Source organism: Podarcis melisellensis (assembly GCF_964234715.1).
Source record: "Podarcis melisellensis genome assembly, chromosome: 3".
In the NCBI taxonomy this organism is placed as follows: Eukaryota; Metazoa; Chordata; class Lepidosauria; order Squamata; family Lacertidae; genus Podarcis; species Podarcis melisellensis.
Genome location: NC_138530.1, coordinates 58,008,159 through 58,026,405, shown reverse-complemented (window position 1 = coordinate 58,026,405; position 18,247 = coordinate 58,008,159). Strand labels below are relative to the sequence as shown.

At 41.3% G+C, this 18,247-nt stretch overlaps 1 protein-coding gene across 4 annotated transcripts in view; it reads left to right on the top strand.

Moving 5' to 3' along the window:
- The window catches only part of GRM1 (glutamate metabotropic receptor 1), a 177,812-nt gene extending 165,509 nt beyond the window's left edge, over positions 1-12,303 (top strand). For 3 of the 4 annotated variants that reach the window (XM_081905141.1, XM_081905140.1, XM_081905142.1), the window contains one exon: positions 9,943-12,303. In XM_081905141.1, the coding sequence (XP_081761267.1) occupies positions 9,943-10,828 (886 nt within the window). In that variant the 3' untranslated portion in view covers positions 10,829-12,303. Of the gene's footprint in view, positions 1-2,734; positions 2,820-9,942 lie in introns of all 4 variants that reach the window. The other variant, XM_081905144.1, reaches the window with a different exon arrangement.
- Positions 12,304-18,247: the final 5,944 nt, after the last annotated feature.

Sequence of the window (18,247 nt, the reverse complement as noted above, 5' to 3'; positions counted from 1 at the left end):
TCAACAGTTATCACCTAGAGAGCTGACTGAGCAATCACATAGATCAACCGGTCACAGTCTTCTCTTTTTTAAGTGACATGTAAGTGGCCACCCTGCTTTGCATAGTATGTAGTTTAGTGCCCCACTTAAACGGACACATCAAACCCCCCCCCCCCAAAAAAAAAATCCTAAGTATGAATGGGCTAATAGCACGTAATGCTATGTCGGCTTATGGTTGCAGTAGTTCATGGTCACTAAATCACCTCCTGCTAGCTGACATTAAAATCCTGATTAGACTTAATAGCTGGTCCAAGCCAACAGAAAGGTAGCATTCATGACTTTTTAAAAGAAAACATTTCTATTTAACTTTGGGAACATTGCATTGGCAGCTTGCCACTGCACAGTATATCAAAGAGAACAAAATAGAAATGTAATGTAATGTAATAATTACCATATCTATAGTTATAGGATTCCAACCAATCATAACTTCCAAACAAGATACATTAAAAGGGAGATATCTATTTAACTTTACAGGGCAACTTTTGCATATACATGAGAACCAAATATTTCCCCGGGAGTCCAATAAACTTTTTGCAGTAAGATATTCCAACAAGTTTCTTCTAAATTCATTTATCCTTGCATCTTCACCGCATTCACACTGAAAATTTAGCCCAGAGTTGTAAGAATATTTGTAGCAGAAGTAGCAGTTTATTGTGAAGTCTTTGCAATATGACACAAATGTTAGCACATTATAACGCACACTTCTATAATAAGAAATTAACATAAAAAGGAGGGAGGGAGAAGCAAGGTTTAGACCAAACTTGGCCCTCCAGATGTTTTGGGACTACAGCTCCCATCATCCCTAGCTAACAGGACCAGTGGTCAGGGATGATGACTGTAGTCCCAAAACATCTGTAGGGCCAAGTTTGGCCATGCCTGGTTCAGACAGTCTGTTCCAGTTCCTACAGTTTGGTTCATTCTTGTCCACAAACTGAAACCAGGACATTTTGCCACTGAGCAGTGGCGTAGCGTGGGGGGTGCAGGGGGGGCCGGCCGCACCGGGCGCAACATCTGGGGGTTAGGGTTGGGGGGCGCAAATCCACAGGTTAGGGGGCACAAATCCACGGGTTAGGGGGTGCAAATTACTTGCCTTGCCCCGGGTGCTGACAACCCACGCTACGCCACTGAGGCAAAACAGAAATGCCACCCTGCCGACTCCTCCCCCACCCCTGATGACAAATCCTCCCCAGCCCCCAAACCACCTTTGCCACTCCCCCCGCAGTGATGACCATGAGAAAAAGGAAGAAAAAGGAGACCAAATTGAGACCTGTGGAGGGGAGGAAGAGGGGAAAAGGCAAAGGGGGAGGGAGAAGGGGTGGTGCTTGCCTCATGGACCCAGGTATGCTATCCATCCCAACTGTCCCATATCTGCTGTCCTGAGGCAAGTGCCTCACTAAGCCTCAGGACAGGTGTGCCAGAAACTGAAACAAGAAACTGGATAATTTTTAAAGTAACAAATTTATCTACGTAATTTTCACAAATATAACATTTGAAGCCGTGGCCAGCCTACTATTCTAGAGAAAAAAATGGGGAATGGGACAGGCTAGTAGTTCCTGTCTAGCAGCTCAGTAAATGAAGCACAGAATGTTTGTGAATATTCTTATCCTCACACCAGCTCAGGTAAGTGCTAGCCTATGCTGACTTCAGGTACTTTGTTTTTCCCCTCAAGTTCCTGTGACACTTTTGATGGTGACATAACTGCAATTTTATCAGTAAAGGTACTGCGCTTTAATTTGTCATCTGCCTCATTACTATGGCCCAAAATATCACCCGTACTGAGACTCAAATTCTAAAAAAAAAAAAAAAAAAAAAAATCAGAAAAGCAAATAGTGACAATGGCTTTTATGGAAAGGCAGAGCCTGTGCATTGCGAAAAGCTATCAGCAATCCAAAAAAGGGGATGTAGAATATATGTGCCCTCTTTCTAAGCACTCAATCACTGGGAAAGGAAAACCTCCATATATTGTGCAAGTTCCAATATGAATGTGGCATATAGACCCACCTTGCAAATAAATTAGTACCCCATGAAATTCCCCCCTAAGCCTGGCTATCCCTACATGTTAATTGTGCTAGTTACTTCTGACAATCAGTAGTCCAAGGGGAGAAAAGAACCAGCTGACTCTGTGATTGCTCAGAATCGGGTCTAATTCACCACAGGCAACCAACAAATAGCTAATTACAAGCTATTTAAGCATGGCTAATAGGTGTTTCCACTCATGCACAGCACCATTATTATCATCTGGAGGTTATATGTTATTTAGATTTCTTTCCGGCTCTCCTGTAGGAAGCTCTGGAAGACAACCATTATACATTTCTCTTATTTTAGCTCCAACGCAGGGCAGGAAGTTATGTTAAGGGTGCTACTTCATTGGCCATTCCATGAAGCACAGGGATTTCCATGGGGCTGCCCCCTATCCAAAACAAAAAACAAACAAGCTCACAGCACTGTATCCACTGCATAACCACCCTCATTCTTAAATGCATAGCAACTTGGTAGGCAAAGAAGAAACGAATACCATATGGCGAATAGGGTAGATAGAACCACTTAAGTCCTGCAGACCTGGAGAAGACACCTGAAGCAGCACAAGGAAGGCTGGAAGTAGGCCAGGGACAAGCACCCAACTGAGTGGTACAGCTGCCATGAATGTGCATGTGGATAACCACTCACTGGGTGTCTTTTTCTTTTCAATCCTCAGGAAGAGGCAGCCAGAATTCTCGCCCACCAGCCAGTGTCCGTCGGCCCATGTGCAGCTTTGAAAACCCCCAAACTGCAGTGAATGTGTAAGAGAAGCTGCATGACAAACAGTGGTGTTTGTTGTTATATCTTTTTTATTTTTATTTTTTACCCATTGCTTTCTCTTTCTCATGACTTTTCTCATTCCGGATAATGGGACAAATGTGGTGCATGCCATTAATGATGGAACAGTTGCTTATGTGTCCCATTTTTCACACTGCCTTGACTCTTGCTTGTCCATATATTCTTCAAAGGACACTGTGGAATAATTTTTGAAAGAAACTCTTTTTTTCTCCCCATGGTTGTCACTTCCAGCACCTGCTGATCAAATTGCAAAACAAAAACAAAACATACGTACTTTTCTTGTTCGTTTTATCTTAACCCCCGTCCTTTAGCCAACACTGTTTTCCCCTGTTCAGAGTTTTGCATGGAGCTGAAACGATCCTGCCTACTTTCAATGACGGCTTTATATTTTCTCTAGTGGCTGCTGCCGCTTTGCTGTGCCCGATTCTTCTTGACAGCCTGGGTTGGTGAACTTCAGCTGCAGGTTTTCACAGAACACTGGTTTGGTGGAGTGTGCAAAACACAGAGTTTCATGCTGACGACCATTTATGGCCATACAGGAATTTTGAAGTGCAAACACTTAAGCAATGAGATAGAAGATTTTAATTATTACTTTTGAAAGTAATAATTAAACCCAATTGATTCTTCCCTTTCTTGTCACATTAACATGTGTTTACAGATTAGTAGGTGCTAAGTCACAGATTTGGGGCTGATGAAAACTGGTTAATAAGCAGAATTAGGAAAAGGAGAAGAAAATAGTCATTATAGAAGAGGTATGTTTTCCAACATGATGCTTGTGGTAGAAAGTGGGAGACAATTAGTTATATTGAAGTTCAAATCAAGCTGATAATGAGAACAACAGTATTCTGATTGGGAAATTTAACACAGAGAAGGTAGTGTCAGACAAAAGTAGTGAGAACATGAACTAAGCAGAAATAATAATGTGACAGAAGCCGTGGAACAGCTGTTAGCCAAGAAAAAGAGACTTCACAGATATAGTGGTCATTTCAGTGTTTTAACAGAGTTAAAACATTTCATTGTTTTGACAGAGTTTAACTGAAACCCAAATTGAATCTTCAAAGCAAATGTTGACTTTCCTACTCATACAAAATACTCAAGGAAGGAAACAAACAAAAACCCAACAAAATGGTAAAATACTCTTTGCATAGAGGATGTGCACCCCCACCTAGAATGCTATTGACTGACAAGCTGTATTGTTGGCAAATTCAGCATCTCACCAGCACCATATACATGCTGGGGGTCCAGGTTTTCTGGGGAACCTCTCCATGCTGTTGACAAAGATCAAACCTCTGGAGTTAACCACCAAATTTAACCCACAGCAACATTCTGATGTAACTTCTTAAGAGAAACATCCTTAAGGTTAGACTCAACACTTTCCAGCAGTGGCAGGGAACCTGTGGCCTGCCAACTATTAATAGACCACAAGTTCCATCTCTCACAAATAGCCATGGTGATGGGAGTTGGGAGTCCACCAACACCTGGAAGGCCAGAGGTTCTCCATCTCTGTTTTAGAGGGAAGCAAAAAGGCCTGTTAAATTTAGGCTGCAATCCTAACCTGATAGTCAGGCTCCTTGAATTCAATAGGACTTACTTCTGAGTAGACATGGTTGGGATTGCACTGTTAATCTCTGAATCAGACTGAAAGTCTAACAAACTCTTGTGTGCAGTTTTTAAAAACAAATGTTTGGTATGCAACTATTTCTGATATATTTTATTAATATTTATTAAATTTCTATACCACCCTTCGTCTGGGGATCACAGGAGGGTTTACAATATAAAAATTAAAAAGGAACCAATGAAACAACCACCATCACCACCCCAGCCCACATTCCACACGCAGTTTAAAAACTATAGATTGTTTAATTAGCCAAAGGCCTGGGAAAAGAGGAATATTTTTTCCTGGCACCTGAAGATATGTAACAAAGGCATGGTATGAATGAAGAGGGATTTGCAATATTTACTGGCAGCTCCCAGATTTTCAGCATATCATAAAATGTCATTTATAGTGACTGAAACACCATTTAGAACCATCTAACTGTAACTGCAGCACAAACCTTTAACTATGTAGAGTACAAAGCCAGCAGATCTTGCTTCTGAGTAAGGTGAATTAAAACATGATTTGCTAGGAAACAGGTCCTGATGAATTTTATGTAAGGACAGCTATATTGGACCTTTCCTTAACAGAAAATCATCCCTGCCATAATATCAAAAGTCCATTAGGATTTCCTATTTCAAAGCATGGTTCTGTTGTAAGCAGATTAAATTCATCAAAGCAGCCTTGTTAAAATGGAAATTAAAAATGTGTTAGTTCTGTATATATCATGCAGGTAGGTTTTCTGTTTGTGTTTATATGTATTACAGTAATCAGTATAACTATTCAAAAAATGTTTTATAGTGTAGTGTGTATTGTCTTCCATTCTATACAAATATAGAATTACAGAACTTAGTCACACAAGTCCATGGACAGCTGTGAGTCCAAAATGACTCCCAGGCTGCACACCCGGTCCTTCAGGGGCACAATAACTCCATTCAGGACTAGGGAATCCCCCACACCCACCCGCCCCCTGTCCCCCCCAAAAAGGTACTTCTGTCTTGTCAGGATTCAACCTCAATCCATCAGCCACCATCCATCCTCTCATCGCCTCCAGACACTCACACAGGACATTCACCACCTTCACTGGTTCTGATTTAAAAGAGAGGTAGAGCTGGATATCATCCGCTTACTGGTGAACACCCAGCCCAAACCCCCTGATGATCTCTCCCAGCAGTTTCATATAGATTTTCAAAAGCATGGGGGAGAGGACGGAACCCTGAGGCACCCCACAAGTGAGAGCCCAGGGGTCTGAACACTCATCCCCCAACACCACTTTCTGGACACAGCCCAGGAGGAAGGAGAGGAACCACTGTATAACAGTGCCCCCAGCTCCCAGCCCCAGACAGTCCAGAAGAATGTCATGGTCACAGGTATCAAAGGCCGCTGAGAAATCCAGCAGAACTAGGAAACGAGTGTGAGGAAATTAACCAGGAACTATCTTTATGCAGCAAAGAATGCATTTTATCACTGAGTTCCAATCATCCCCCTTCCTAGTTCTTCCTTAACTCTCCCCAAGCCCTTCCCAAATGGAGAAGTTCTCCATATTTTAGAGACTCATTACCTGAGAGCAAAATCCTGCCTCACCTCCTTGCTAAGACACAACAGATTGCCTGTGCCACAAATCTCCTTAGCATCCATACCTTTAGGGCTCCCTGTGTCATGATGCCGGCTTAACGTTTCGTGTGTCCCTTGCTTTTAAATTGATGTGGTATTGAGTCTCACTGTTTACTGTGGCTTTGTACCCAATGGTCTCAGTCTTCTGGCTGTTGCCATAGTATTAGCACACCCTTGTTTCTAAAATATTTGGGTTTTTCCAGGGCAACTGGTTGTTCCCGCGGCTGACCTTGCATCCTCCCCCACACTTCTTGAATCTCTTTACGTACTTACTTACACACACACAATTGTATTGTATAGTCATAGGTATCAAATATGTCTGCATTTGTATTTTATTACATTTTTTTGTCTTAGTGATTACTGAGGCTGAATTTGTACCATGTGTGTTTGTTCTAAACATAATTGGCGGAGAGTGACCCCTTCAAACTTCTGTGTCTCTAATGGGCAAGATGAATGAATGAATGAATTCATTATGGTCATGGACATATACAACGATAGAGAAAATGGGCAAGATGGGCAAGATGAGTGACATCATGTCTGATAGGTAGAATTCCAATCGTCACATAGTTTGAGCCAATTTTGCCTTGCTGTTTTTATCAATTCCCATATCTATTCAAGTGACACAAATCAGATGCGGGCCAAATGCACACTGTAGATTTTGCAGACTTGTGCTGGATGGATGTACCAAGGCTACATTTAAATAATAATGCTTTTAATTTGCTATTTGTGCTAGCACATGATAACCAAGTCACTGGAAGCCTCCATCCCAATAGCCACCATTGAAAAAGCTCTTCTCTATGTGAATAGGCTGCTAAGTCTTCTTCTGAGTTCACTCTAAGGATGCTTCCAAACAGGAGTTTATACTGGGTAGTTGGTGCTGCTCATGCACACAATTCTTTTTTGTAGTGCCCACACAATATCCTTGTCAACAGAATGTCAGCCCATACTTTTAAAAAATTTAGCCCAGATTTCCCATTTCCATGGAAAATCTGATTCATAAAAATAAACCTTAGTGATCTGCAGTCACTTATCTGCAAATTAATTTAGTCTTGGTCCATGGTTTGTCACACATTGTGACAATCGGGTGGATGGATTTTAATGCCACACTCATCCAGCCATTCTGTTTTCAGTGGCTCAAATGATGCAAGTGTGCCTGTTTCCAGTGATTGCCACATGCTTAGGGCACACCTGAATTTCAGCAAACCAACTGCTATGAGTTTTACTCAAAAGATCTCCTAAAAATACACATGGCAATTACCTCAGAGGTTGTATTCACAGTACATGCATCTGTCTTTTTAATTATTACCAACAAAACCAATACAGTGATCTTGTGCAAGATCTCAGTATCACTCTTGTACTAGGCTTAGATAAACACCACTCATAAGCAAGTCCTCAGTATTTTTAAAAAAAGTGAAAATGGATATTGTTCACACCCATCCCTCAAATCACAGGTTCCCATTTTGCATGTTGTGGCTGGTAATATTTCCTCTTGCACTCATGAGCACTTCCAGGGTTGTTGTTTTTAAAAAAATTGTGTGTGTGTGCGCGCGCGCACACACACACAGAATATCATTACACTTGCCCAACAACAGCACTGGAGGGCTGGAAATGAGTGATTGAGGGGAATGAGATGGGAAGCCCTCCAGGTACATTTCCTCAATCTTCACCCACTTGTGTGGACAGCTAGCAGCAGAATAACAATGAATATCCATGACTGAAAAAACAGGAATGTGTGGAAGTTAATGTGCTTTGAACAACCTACCGGTACTTGCAATAGCAGGCCCCTGTCTGGAAGCACCCCAAGATGGCTGGTATTAAGTCTGCTGAAAATTCCAACAAAAGCCTTTTAAGTAGAGATCTTCCCCAGTCTGTGTCTGTATTGGAATGGTTTCTAATATGTTTTTGTTTTGTTTTTTTCATTTGTGTGTTTGCCGCCTCTGGTTCCTTTGGGAGGAAGGTGGGAGCTGGGTTTAATAAATAAAATGAATGGAACTTAAGTCTCACTAGGCTGTTAGTGAGGATAAGAAGAAAGTAGTTTAGTATATTGTCTATAACCACATAAAAAATGTCTATAACCACTAATGTTAAGGGTGGGGAGACCAAGCTGGTGAACAGCTGTAAATTAAAAACTGAAATTATGTGCATAAAACAAGTACAAAAATATCACAAATAAGTACATCAACATAGCTGGTTCACCCCCTCATGGGAAGCCTGGGTGAAACATGAATTTTAAGCATGGAACCTAAATTCCAGATGCATGCCTGGTATTGATTTGGGAGTATATTCCAAAGGCTAGTGACACCACACTAAAGGCCATAGTGGACATCAATAACATACAGCACCTCTAAGAATGCCTCTCCTGAGGATCAAAGTGACCAGGCAGTTAAGGTGTTATTGGGGATAAACTAGTACCAAATTCTTCAAGTTTTTCTACTTTTCAGAATGGAGTTAGCATTCTAGTATTCCCTTAAAAACTGCCATCATGAGTCACAATTGACATGAAACTATTTCAATGTCTTAAAAACACGATTAAAGCTCCCAACGGTAATTACAAACTGTATAATGGAACATGGTAACTGTCCAAAATAGCTAAAAGCATCATTTAAATAAAGGAGAAATCAACTTTTTATTGCAGGTTCCAGTTCTGACAAAACAGATTTACTCGAAACATCAGTACGCAATTCCTTCCACGGGACATGGAATCCTTTGTCTGGAGCAATGTTGAAATCTCTTCCATTGGTGCTTTATAATAATAATAACAATAATAATAATAATAATAATAATAATAATAATAATAATAATAATAAACCTGTATAAGGAACATTAGTCAAATTTAATTTGGATATAAGATTTTTACCATTTCAAGGGAATAAGCTTGATCATGGACCTCAATATACTTATTATGAGTGGACCAAACACTGATCATTATTTTTAAAGCATGATCGAATAAGTTGGATTCTGTATACTAGAATTGCCTGAGAAATGTGGCAGAGAAAAAAGCATAATACAAGCTTAGATGGGACCCAGAAATGCAAAGTGTATGGCACGTGGGAATATAACATTAAATATTTTAATTCTACTGCCATAGATTTAGACATGAGTTCAAATGGTTATGGATTGCAGCTTCCAAAACTTTCAGGTAAAGTGAATCTAACATTGATTAACGGTTCCCTATCACTGCAGAGAACTTTGAAACCAAAATAACTGAGGCCATCCAAGTTGCCTGACCAGGGGGCACATTTGGAATTTTGAGAAAATGCCTTTGTTGCAAGTCACAAAATTGCTGTCATAGGGGTGTGGCATAACACAAAATGGCTGTCACATCTAAAACAGCTGAAATACTGGGCCACAAAATGGTGCAGGTATACTCCCTCATCTATTCACAGTGAGGGGAGCACCTACAGTGGCCACCATACTTGCTCAAAGAGAGATGCCCTTTGCACTTCTTCAAAGTTCAGAATGAAAGGGATAGTAAGTGTCCAGTCCTGGCATACAATAAATTGTGGGGATGTTTAAGCAGGTGTGCTCAGTGTAGGAGAATTTGAGCAGAGAGTCTCTTGTATATTGTGGATCTTTGAGGGACTATTTACTGAGTGACACAGAAGGCACAGGCAGGCACATTGGCACCTATGGGTGCCTCATTTGTGACCTCTGTTCTACAACATGTTGCCCCCACAACAAGGAAAATTTGATTTCCCTTTTATAAAAAGCAGAAAGTGTTAAATTTAAAAGTTTTTGCTGTTTCTCAATGTAGTATTTCCCTGTAATTGCTTCGGAGTGGAGGCAATATTACAGAACAGAACTAAGGACAGTTTTGCTATTGCTGCCTCTCTTTTCCTGAAGCAAACGCAAACCAACCATCTTTGCTTTCTTCATAGTTCCAACGGCAAGTCTGTGTCCTGGTCTGAACCAGGTGGGAGAGACGTTCCCAAGGGACAACATATGTGGCACAGACTCTCAGTGCATGTGAAGAGCAAAGAGCCAGGATGCAATCAGACCGCAGTGATCAAGCCCTTGACTAAAAGCTATCCAGGCCAAGGCAAGAGCCTGACTTTTTCAGACATCAGCAGTAAGACTCTGTACAATGTGGTGGAGGAAGAGGAGAGTGAGCCAGTGTGCTTTGGCCAACTAAATAGTCCTTCCATGGTTGTGCATCGACGAATCATGGCGACGCCTCCCCTGCAGGCAACAGCAGAGGAAACCCACCTGTTCTTGTCCGAGCAGAGTCCCCAAATCCTACCACCTCCACCACCACAGAGATCCGTTATGGAGCAGCTGCAAGGCGTGGTCAACAAATTTGCCACTGGCATCCCGGACTTCAACTCTGTGATCCCCGCACCTGGTGCCGGGAACGGAGTAAGGCCTATCTATCACCCTCCATTATTGCAGCAGCAGGTGCTCCCACTCCAAATGGGTACATTCAGCAAAGAGATAGTTTCGTCCCCAGCTGAAGAAGAGGGGCAGGAGGAGGAGGAGGAGGAAGAAGAAGAAAATGAAAAGTTTAAGCTTATCCAAGGGTATGTGTATGAGCGGCCGGGGAACCTAGAAGAGGATGAAGATGAGGAAGAGGAGCAGGCAACCAGCAAACTGACTCTAGAAGACTCACCAGCACTGACGCCTCCATCTCCCTTTCGAGATTCGGTGGCCTCAGGCAGTTCTGTGCCCAGCTCCCCGGTATCTGAATCAGTGCTTTGCACACCTCCCATTGCAACCTATGCCTCTGTTGTTCTGAGGGATTATAAGCAAACTTCATCAACCCTGTAGAACAGAGGCTGTGGTGATGAAAGTGGGCCACGTCTCCTTGGTCAGCTTTGGTTTGATGGGGCAAAGCAGCACAAGCTGTGAGAGGGCAAGAGAAGGCACACCAACATGGTGTTGTGTATAGGAGGGGGCAGCAGCAACAACGAACAAATGTGTATCCTGCACTAAATCTATTAGAGGGCTTCAATTCTTTACTTGTTGTGTGTGTGCGCGTGCGTGTGTTTTAAAGGGAAAGTATTGTATTGTTTTCAAAGTATTGTATTCTGAGAAGACAGTAGGCGTTTTGACAAAGCACAAATCCCATCTACGACTTCTATAGCAAAAACAAAATTCAAAGGGGTAATAAGTACAGTACACAACGTTTCACACACACTGTCACACACTCTCTTGGCAACACTTGAATAGGACTCTGCATAACACAAACCACAGAGGAGACCTTAGCATCCATCTCACTGCTGGACATCTTCAATGAATGCGGCAACATTCCCTTGGAAAGGAAGGAATAAAAGACTTCTCTGCAGACAGCACACCTGGGTATATCTTTTCTTATGCTTTCTTAAGTGAGTGACCTGGAAATAACAAGTTGTCATGTGAAGTTTGTGTCAGAGAAGCAAAAATAGCATGTGAGCATATAGTTTATAAGGAATGTTTAGAACCTCTGATTTAGTATCCCCCCCCCCTTGTGCTGATTTTAAAAAGAGCCAGAATAAACACAGCGAAGACACGAAAGGGCTGCTGATGAGAACCAAGGCAGAAATTCCTGTAGTGTTGAGCCTTTGTCCTTTTGTAGATGATTGCAAGCCAGGTGGCTAAACTGTTAACACTACATTTCCTGTAGCAAAACAATATTTACCAACTCGACTTTCATAATCTGATGCATCTGCCATGTGGTTACATTGTTTGTTTGTGTTACTATGGAAACAACTACATATGAAATAATTATATATTTTGAGCAAAAGTTACTACTTTAAAGCAAAAAGCAATTCTTAACCGTGGCTCACTAGATTCATGGTAGAGGCAAGAGAATGAGTGTATGTTGTGTCTTTGTGTGTGTGTGTGTGTAACTGTATAGAACATGTGCTGTATAACATCTAATAACTGCCACTGGATGATCGTCCTACAAATATATTATCGATATTTTTATGTTTCGATCATGTTTTATATTGCATTGTTTAAAAATATACTATAGATCTTTGAAGGTTTGTAAGCTGTGCTGAAACATTTTTAAAAAGCTAAGCCTTCCCTTATAATAGGGTGCTTGATTTTGCTGATATTTTTGCCATGTGAAATTATGCTGTTGAAAATAACCAGTGCTCCAATAATTTGTTATTTCATGTATTTTAAACAAATGTATTTAATAAAGGATGCATCTCTTTTAGAAATCTTGCACACACAAGAATTAAAAAAAAAATGTAAAGGCAAATTTGGAAAAGGTATTCAGACCATTTCTCGTTATGGATAACTGAAAGACCATACCTGTGGCAAAGAAATTTCTATGGTGCTTGAATCTGTCTACCATTGTTGTTATTCCTCTCATGCTGGTTTTTTTTTTTTTCTTTTCTTTCCCTCAGTTTCCGGATTTTGTGTAGGTTTCTTTTCTAATAATCAAAATCATTGTCAATTATTATCATGCTGTTTTAACAACCTTTTTCTATTACATTTCTTTTCATATAAGGGATTGAAGGAAATGTGTAACAGAATTGAATTTGGAGAATGTGTAACTAAAAAATGTTGTATGAAATGGCTGCTATGATTTAGCTAAAAATGCTTTGGCATGGACAAGTGAAAGCATCCAGTTTTTAAATGATCCTACCAGTTGCAGCCTTCTGCACCATATCCCATTCTGTTGCTGTTGGATCTCCTACTCCTAAAACCAGCATTTCAGGCTGGGCTTAAATGGGCAGCGGGGACTAGAAACAAGCAAATATCTCCAGGGTGTATGAGTTCACTCCACTAAGACACAGATACCCACAGAGTTGTATCCAAAGATACACAAGTGTAAGGATGCTTGTGCAAAGGGACTTTACTGCTCTGTCTTCCTCACATCAGCCCCATGAGCCCCCTAAAAACTGCTCCTGACCCGAGATCAGGCAAAGCTCCAGAACAGCATAGGATGTGAGCCAGATCCTACAGTGGGTAAACATGGGCAAATCTGTCAACTTCATTTTATTTCAGTTTCTATGGGTTTTTTCCCTGATCCTAAATTCAATCCTTCACATTTACACATCACTTTGTGGGGGTTTTTCAGTCATCGTGAAAGTTTATAATATACATTTTTATATGCAATTTTGCCTAATGTGAATATTGCAAGGATTTTTCCCCAACAATCGTACATCACAAATATATGCATTTTATGCACACTTTCCCATAATTTATGCATGTTTGTATGTTTGGTTGGAGAGCTGCCTCACAAAATTTGGAGGAGTGTAAATTTCAAAGAATAGGAGAATAGCAGCATTTGCCCTTGATTCAGGTAGGTAGCCGTGTTGGTCTGACGTAGACAAAATGAATAAAAACTAAATTAAAAAATTGTCCAGTAGCACCTTAGAGACCAAATAAGTTAGTTCTGGGTATAAGCTTTTGTGTGCATGTTCTGAAGAAGTGTGCATGCACACGAAAGGTTATACACAGAACTAACTTAGTTGGTCTCTAAGGTGCTCTCTCTCTTTATATAATATATATAGATATATTAGCATTTGCCCTGTGCATCAGAAAATGTGGATTATGCAGGTCTGCTGAACTTAACTTCTCCCCATCCCTAGCAGTAAAAGGAGATATCATCACATGTGCATTTATATTGTCCTCTCTTGTTTTCAGTTAACTTCTTATGCTTTCAGTGATGTCATCATGCAGCCAAATTTGATTGACCATACTTAGCATTTTGATGCAATTCCAACAACTGTTTAATCCCTGATTGGCTTTGATTTCCCTGCCATGTCAGGGTTTAATTTCTCCACTGCCACCTCCACCCCCGTTGGTGCTGATTGGTCACCAGGGCCCGCCCCTTGAGCAGGGCCCCATGCAGCGCCAACAGCATGGACAAGCAGCGGCAGGGAGGGTGCCAGTCTCTGTCCCTGGGGCGGATCAAGGCAACACCACCCACCCAATAAGTTGAGCAGACCTTCAATCACCCCCATAAGTAATCCAGAAAGAAGAAGCAGTAGCTGGAGAATAGGAAATTGCATGGAAATAATAGCAGCAAGCCAGCATGCTGGCACTGAACATGACTGGATGGTGATGGTAAATGTTTACAAAGTCTAAAGGGATATTTGTGGAAATACTTTACACCATCAAAATCACTATTTTTGCCTGAAAACGGCAAATATTCAGGGCAACCCCAAGTGCACTCAGCCATTGTAATCAGAGGGTTTGATCCACACTTAATTATTGAAATCAATGGAATTTAAGTAAGACTAAATTTAATTAATTTGTAGTGCATCAGGTTGGAAAGGCTGCTCTGAAGTATCATGAAACTCATGAAAGTTTCATCAGGCTGGGGCATTTTGCTTCTGCACATGCAAAGTGCCTCTGCCCAATTTTTACCAAATCCCTTCTCCCATTGTAACCCCCCCCCAAATCTCATCACAATACAGTAGCCTGTCTTCTTGAGGCTGTAATTTGATAAAAAAAAGGCTGCAGCTTTCTTATTAGCGGCAGTCAGTTGACAGAAAGTATTCCTGGCTACTGCTGCAATCTGGATGTCCAACGCTCCCATAAGCCTACAAACCAGAGATTGACTTCACTCTTCCAGGGCAAATGCTCCACAGATAGTGTACAATGAAAAAATATATAAAGCACAATAAAATCACATAGTAAACTACTAAAAACAGTAGCAAAACAAAAGGGATAACTGAACAACCAAACATTCATAGGACCCACTAAGTGAGGGAGACAAGCAAAGTTCTCATTTCACAGCATGCAGCAAAAAGTGTGCTTGTTTGTTTATAAGATTTCTTAGCTGCCTTTCGGCATCAGGTCCACTGGCAGGTTACAACAACAGAATATAAAACAGCAAAAACACTGCAATTATAAAACATGTAAAATGAGTCCAAATGAAACAGAACAATATAAATTCAGCAAAAAAGCAGGGTCCATAAAAAATTAAATACCTTAATTGACAAAGGCCAGGGTAAAGAGACATGTAGCTAAAGATATAATGATAAGGTCTTTATAATATTTGGCAAATTTAGTAATCCCCAAATAGGTTACCTTAGTGAAATCATGCATGTTACACATGCAGTTAACATGCTCAGAATATTTTTCTCCTGTCATGTAAATATCACTGGTTACAAGTATAGAATGACTTTTTTTAAACTGGCCTGACTTCTCAGTTGGATATTACTTCAACACAGGTGACGAGACAGCATTCTTCATTGCACCTGAGACAGCAGAATACTCTAGTGGGGCAGGTAACATAAACAGGGAATGGCTTGGGGGCTTAGAAGAATCTGCCAGGGGGCTACTGCTGCCATCTAGCCTCTGCTGCTTGAGGTGGTCATCTCACCTTGACTAATGGCAGGGCCGGTCCTACTCTACCACTGAAGAAACACTGTTTGAACAAAACCTTACAGTAAGCCCTCTCTAGTTACTAAGAAGGCAACATTTAAAATGGGATAATTCACTGTTATGACTGATACAAAATCAGTACCGCAGTGAGAATAGCTTTCATATTCAACAATAAAATGTGAAGAGGAAGCACATCATCTACCTGCACCTATTTTTGCGCCCATTTGATGGTGGCAACTTGTACTCTGATCTAGCCAATCTCAACATAATAAGTAATCGTTTTACATAAATATCAATGGATATCCATTTTATTGAGGCTCCTTATATTAGCTCTTTGTTTGTAACTGGAAACTGGAACTGTGATATATGTCTCTAATGTTTATCCAAAGGTGAAGACCTTCACATGTGTGGTTGTACAAACTTCTAAGATTTCTGTAAAAAGGTATATTTTGGGCCTGTCATATGATTAATTAAAATTGCCTTTATAACACTGTCTAATAAGTATTTTATGGGATGCAGGTGGCGCTGTGGGTTAAAGCCTCAGCGCCTAGGACTTGCCGATCGAAAGGTCGGTGGTTCGAATCCCTGCGGCGGGGTGCGCTCCCGCTGCTCGGTCCCAGCGCCTGCCAACCTAGCAGTTCGAAAGCACCTCCGGGTGCAAGTAGATAAATAGGGACCGCTTACCAGCGGGAAGGTAAACGGCGTTTCCGTGTGTGGCTCTGGCTCGCCAGAGCAGCGATGTCACGCTGGCCATGTGACCCGGAAGTGTCTCCGGACAGCGCTGGCCCCTGGCCTCTTAAGTGAGATGGGCGCACAACCCCAGAGTCTGTCAAGACTGGCCCGTACGGGCAGGGGTACCTTTACCTTTACCTTTAATAAGTATTTTATATTTACTTTGAAAAAAGATGATCTTACATTTTTACTCTGTGAAGTTATCATGATTTAAGATACAAACTGCATATCTGAAAAAGTAACACTCCAAAGGTTTTAATATCTGCAAATAGTATTGTTATTCTTTAATATTTAAAAATAGTTATATACTGCTATTCAACAATTATAGATAAAACTATAGATCAAAAACCATGTAAAAGTTTAAACGAGAAATAGTCTTTTGTGAGCTGATCAACATATTACTTGATCACTTGATGAGTTATCTTCAAGTGAACCCGGTTCCCCAGATTAGGAGACTACCACTCTTAACCACTACACCACACTGGTTCCCCTTGAGAGGAATGTCACCACACCATTTTGCACAGGATCTTGTCTACTTAAAATCTCCTCCACTGCAAAGTTGCTTCTCTGCTACGAGACCTGTATAAGGATTGCCTTTAGTCTATGGCATCCACTTTCAGTATAGATATCTTTTCAACCTCATGGCCCTCTCTCCTCACATTACCTAAGAATCAACTTGAACTGTACCAATTTAGACCATTTAAAACAACAAAACTCATGTATACTGCTAAGCACAGAGACAGAAGTATCAAGAGATACAAGCAAAAGATAAGCATAACATTTTGGTTCTGGTTGTGCTTGCCAGCCCTAAGACTTAAAAAGTGCCTACTTCAGCACCAAAATACATCTGCCTATGAACTATGGAGAGCAGCGCTTTCCCGAGGATGGTGATTTCTAAACCACCTTCATCTCCCGTCCCATCAATCACTGCATATGCATGCTGTGTGAATCCTGGAAAGAACAGAAGTGAGAACCAAGCTTTGAAATGTAATTCCCATCATTTTAAAAAAAATTGTTGGCTAGAGGAAAATGAAATGTTTTAACAAAGGTCAATGGGACACAACTTAATCTTTGCTGAGTGATAGAACCAGAAGCAGCCAATCCCACCACTCCCCTGCATGTGCTGCAGCTTCCAGATTCATGTGGAATCTCATAAGAGGTCTGTAAGATCTCGCCACAACCTGGAAACCACAGCCACTTCTCCTTGCTTCTCCAGTGGCAGCAGTGGGGGTGGAGAGAGAGGGTGCCTTTCAGCCATGGGAGAGGTGAGGAGAATCGGCAGCTGTGGCAAGATCTTCTGTGAGCTCTGTGGGATCCCGAAAGAGTTCCATGAGATCTCAAGGGATTTTGCCAGAAGCCGCTACCACTTTCCCTCCTTTCCCCACTGGTACCACCCCTTGGGATTCTGCTGCCTGAGGCCTCAGTCTGTCTCACAAGTGGGCTGGCCCTGGGTCACATCTGCTTCACATAAAGAAGGTCCCTGTTCAATTCTCAGGTAGAATTGTGAAAGACTCCCAGACTGAAATTCTGGAGAGATTCTGCCAGTCAATGAAGACAATGCTGAGCTAGATGGATTGATGGTGTGACTCAGGAACATAAGAAGCTGCCTTATACTAACTACTTGAGCTGAAGTCTTTGGGAGTATATCTTAACAACCTCTTGAAGGGTATTTTTAAATAATTGGATCAGTAAAATGATACTTGGCAAGTACCAGCCTGCAAATTCATCAAGAGAAAGAAGCAGCCAGCCTACAGCATGCCTTACTTAATGAGGTATTTAACAGACACTTCTTAAAAAACAAAAAAAATCCTGCTGGCAAGTGATGTATGTGATTATTACATCATCATCTTCTGGAACAGAGCCCAGAGCCTTTGAGAGTCCAGCTACTTTCGCAAATGAGATGTTAAGAGCAGATCTCTTTGGAAAGCTTGCAAACTAACTAACAGCAGTTGGTCTAATAAAAAAAGATGCCCTTAACCACAGCATGTCTTGCTCATTGTCTGCGATGACTAATAGGAGTAGTAGCACATTGTACAGTCCAATTTGCAGCATTAGAAAAGAAGCTGAATAATTCCCTTACGGATATATAAAGCTGCCTTATGCTCAGCAAAGCCACTAGCCCATCCAGTTCTATAGCATCTGCTTCTGACCTGCACAAATTGTCCAAAGTATGATGTAAATAAA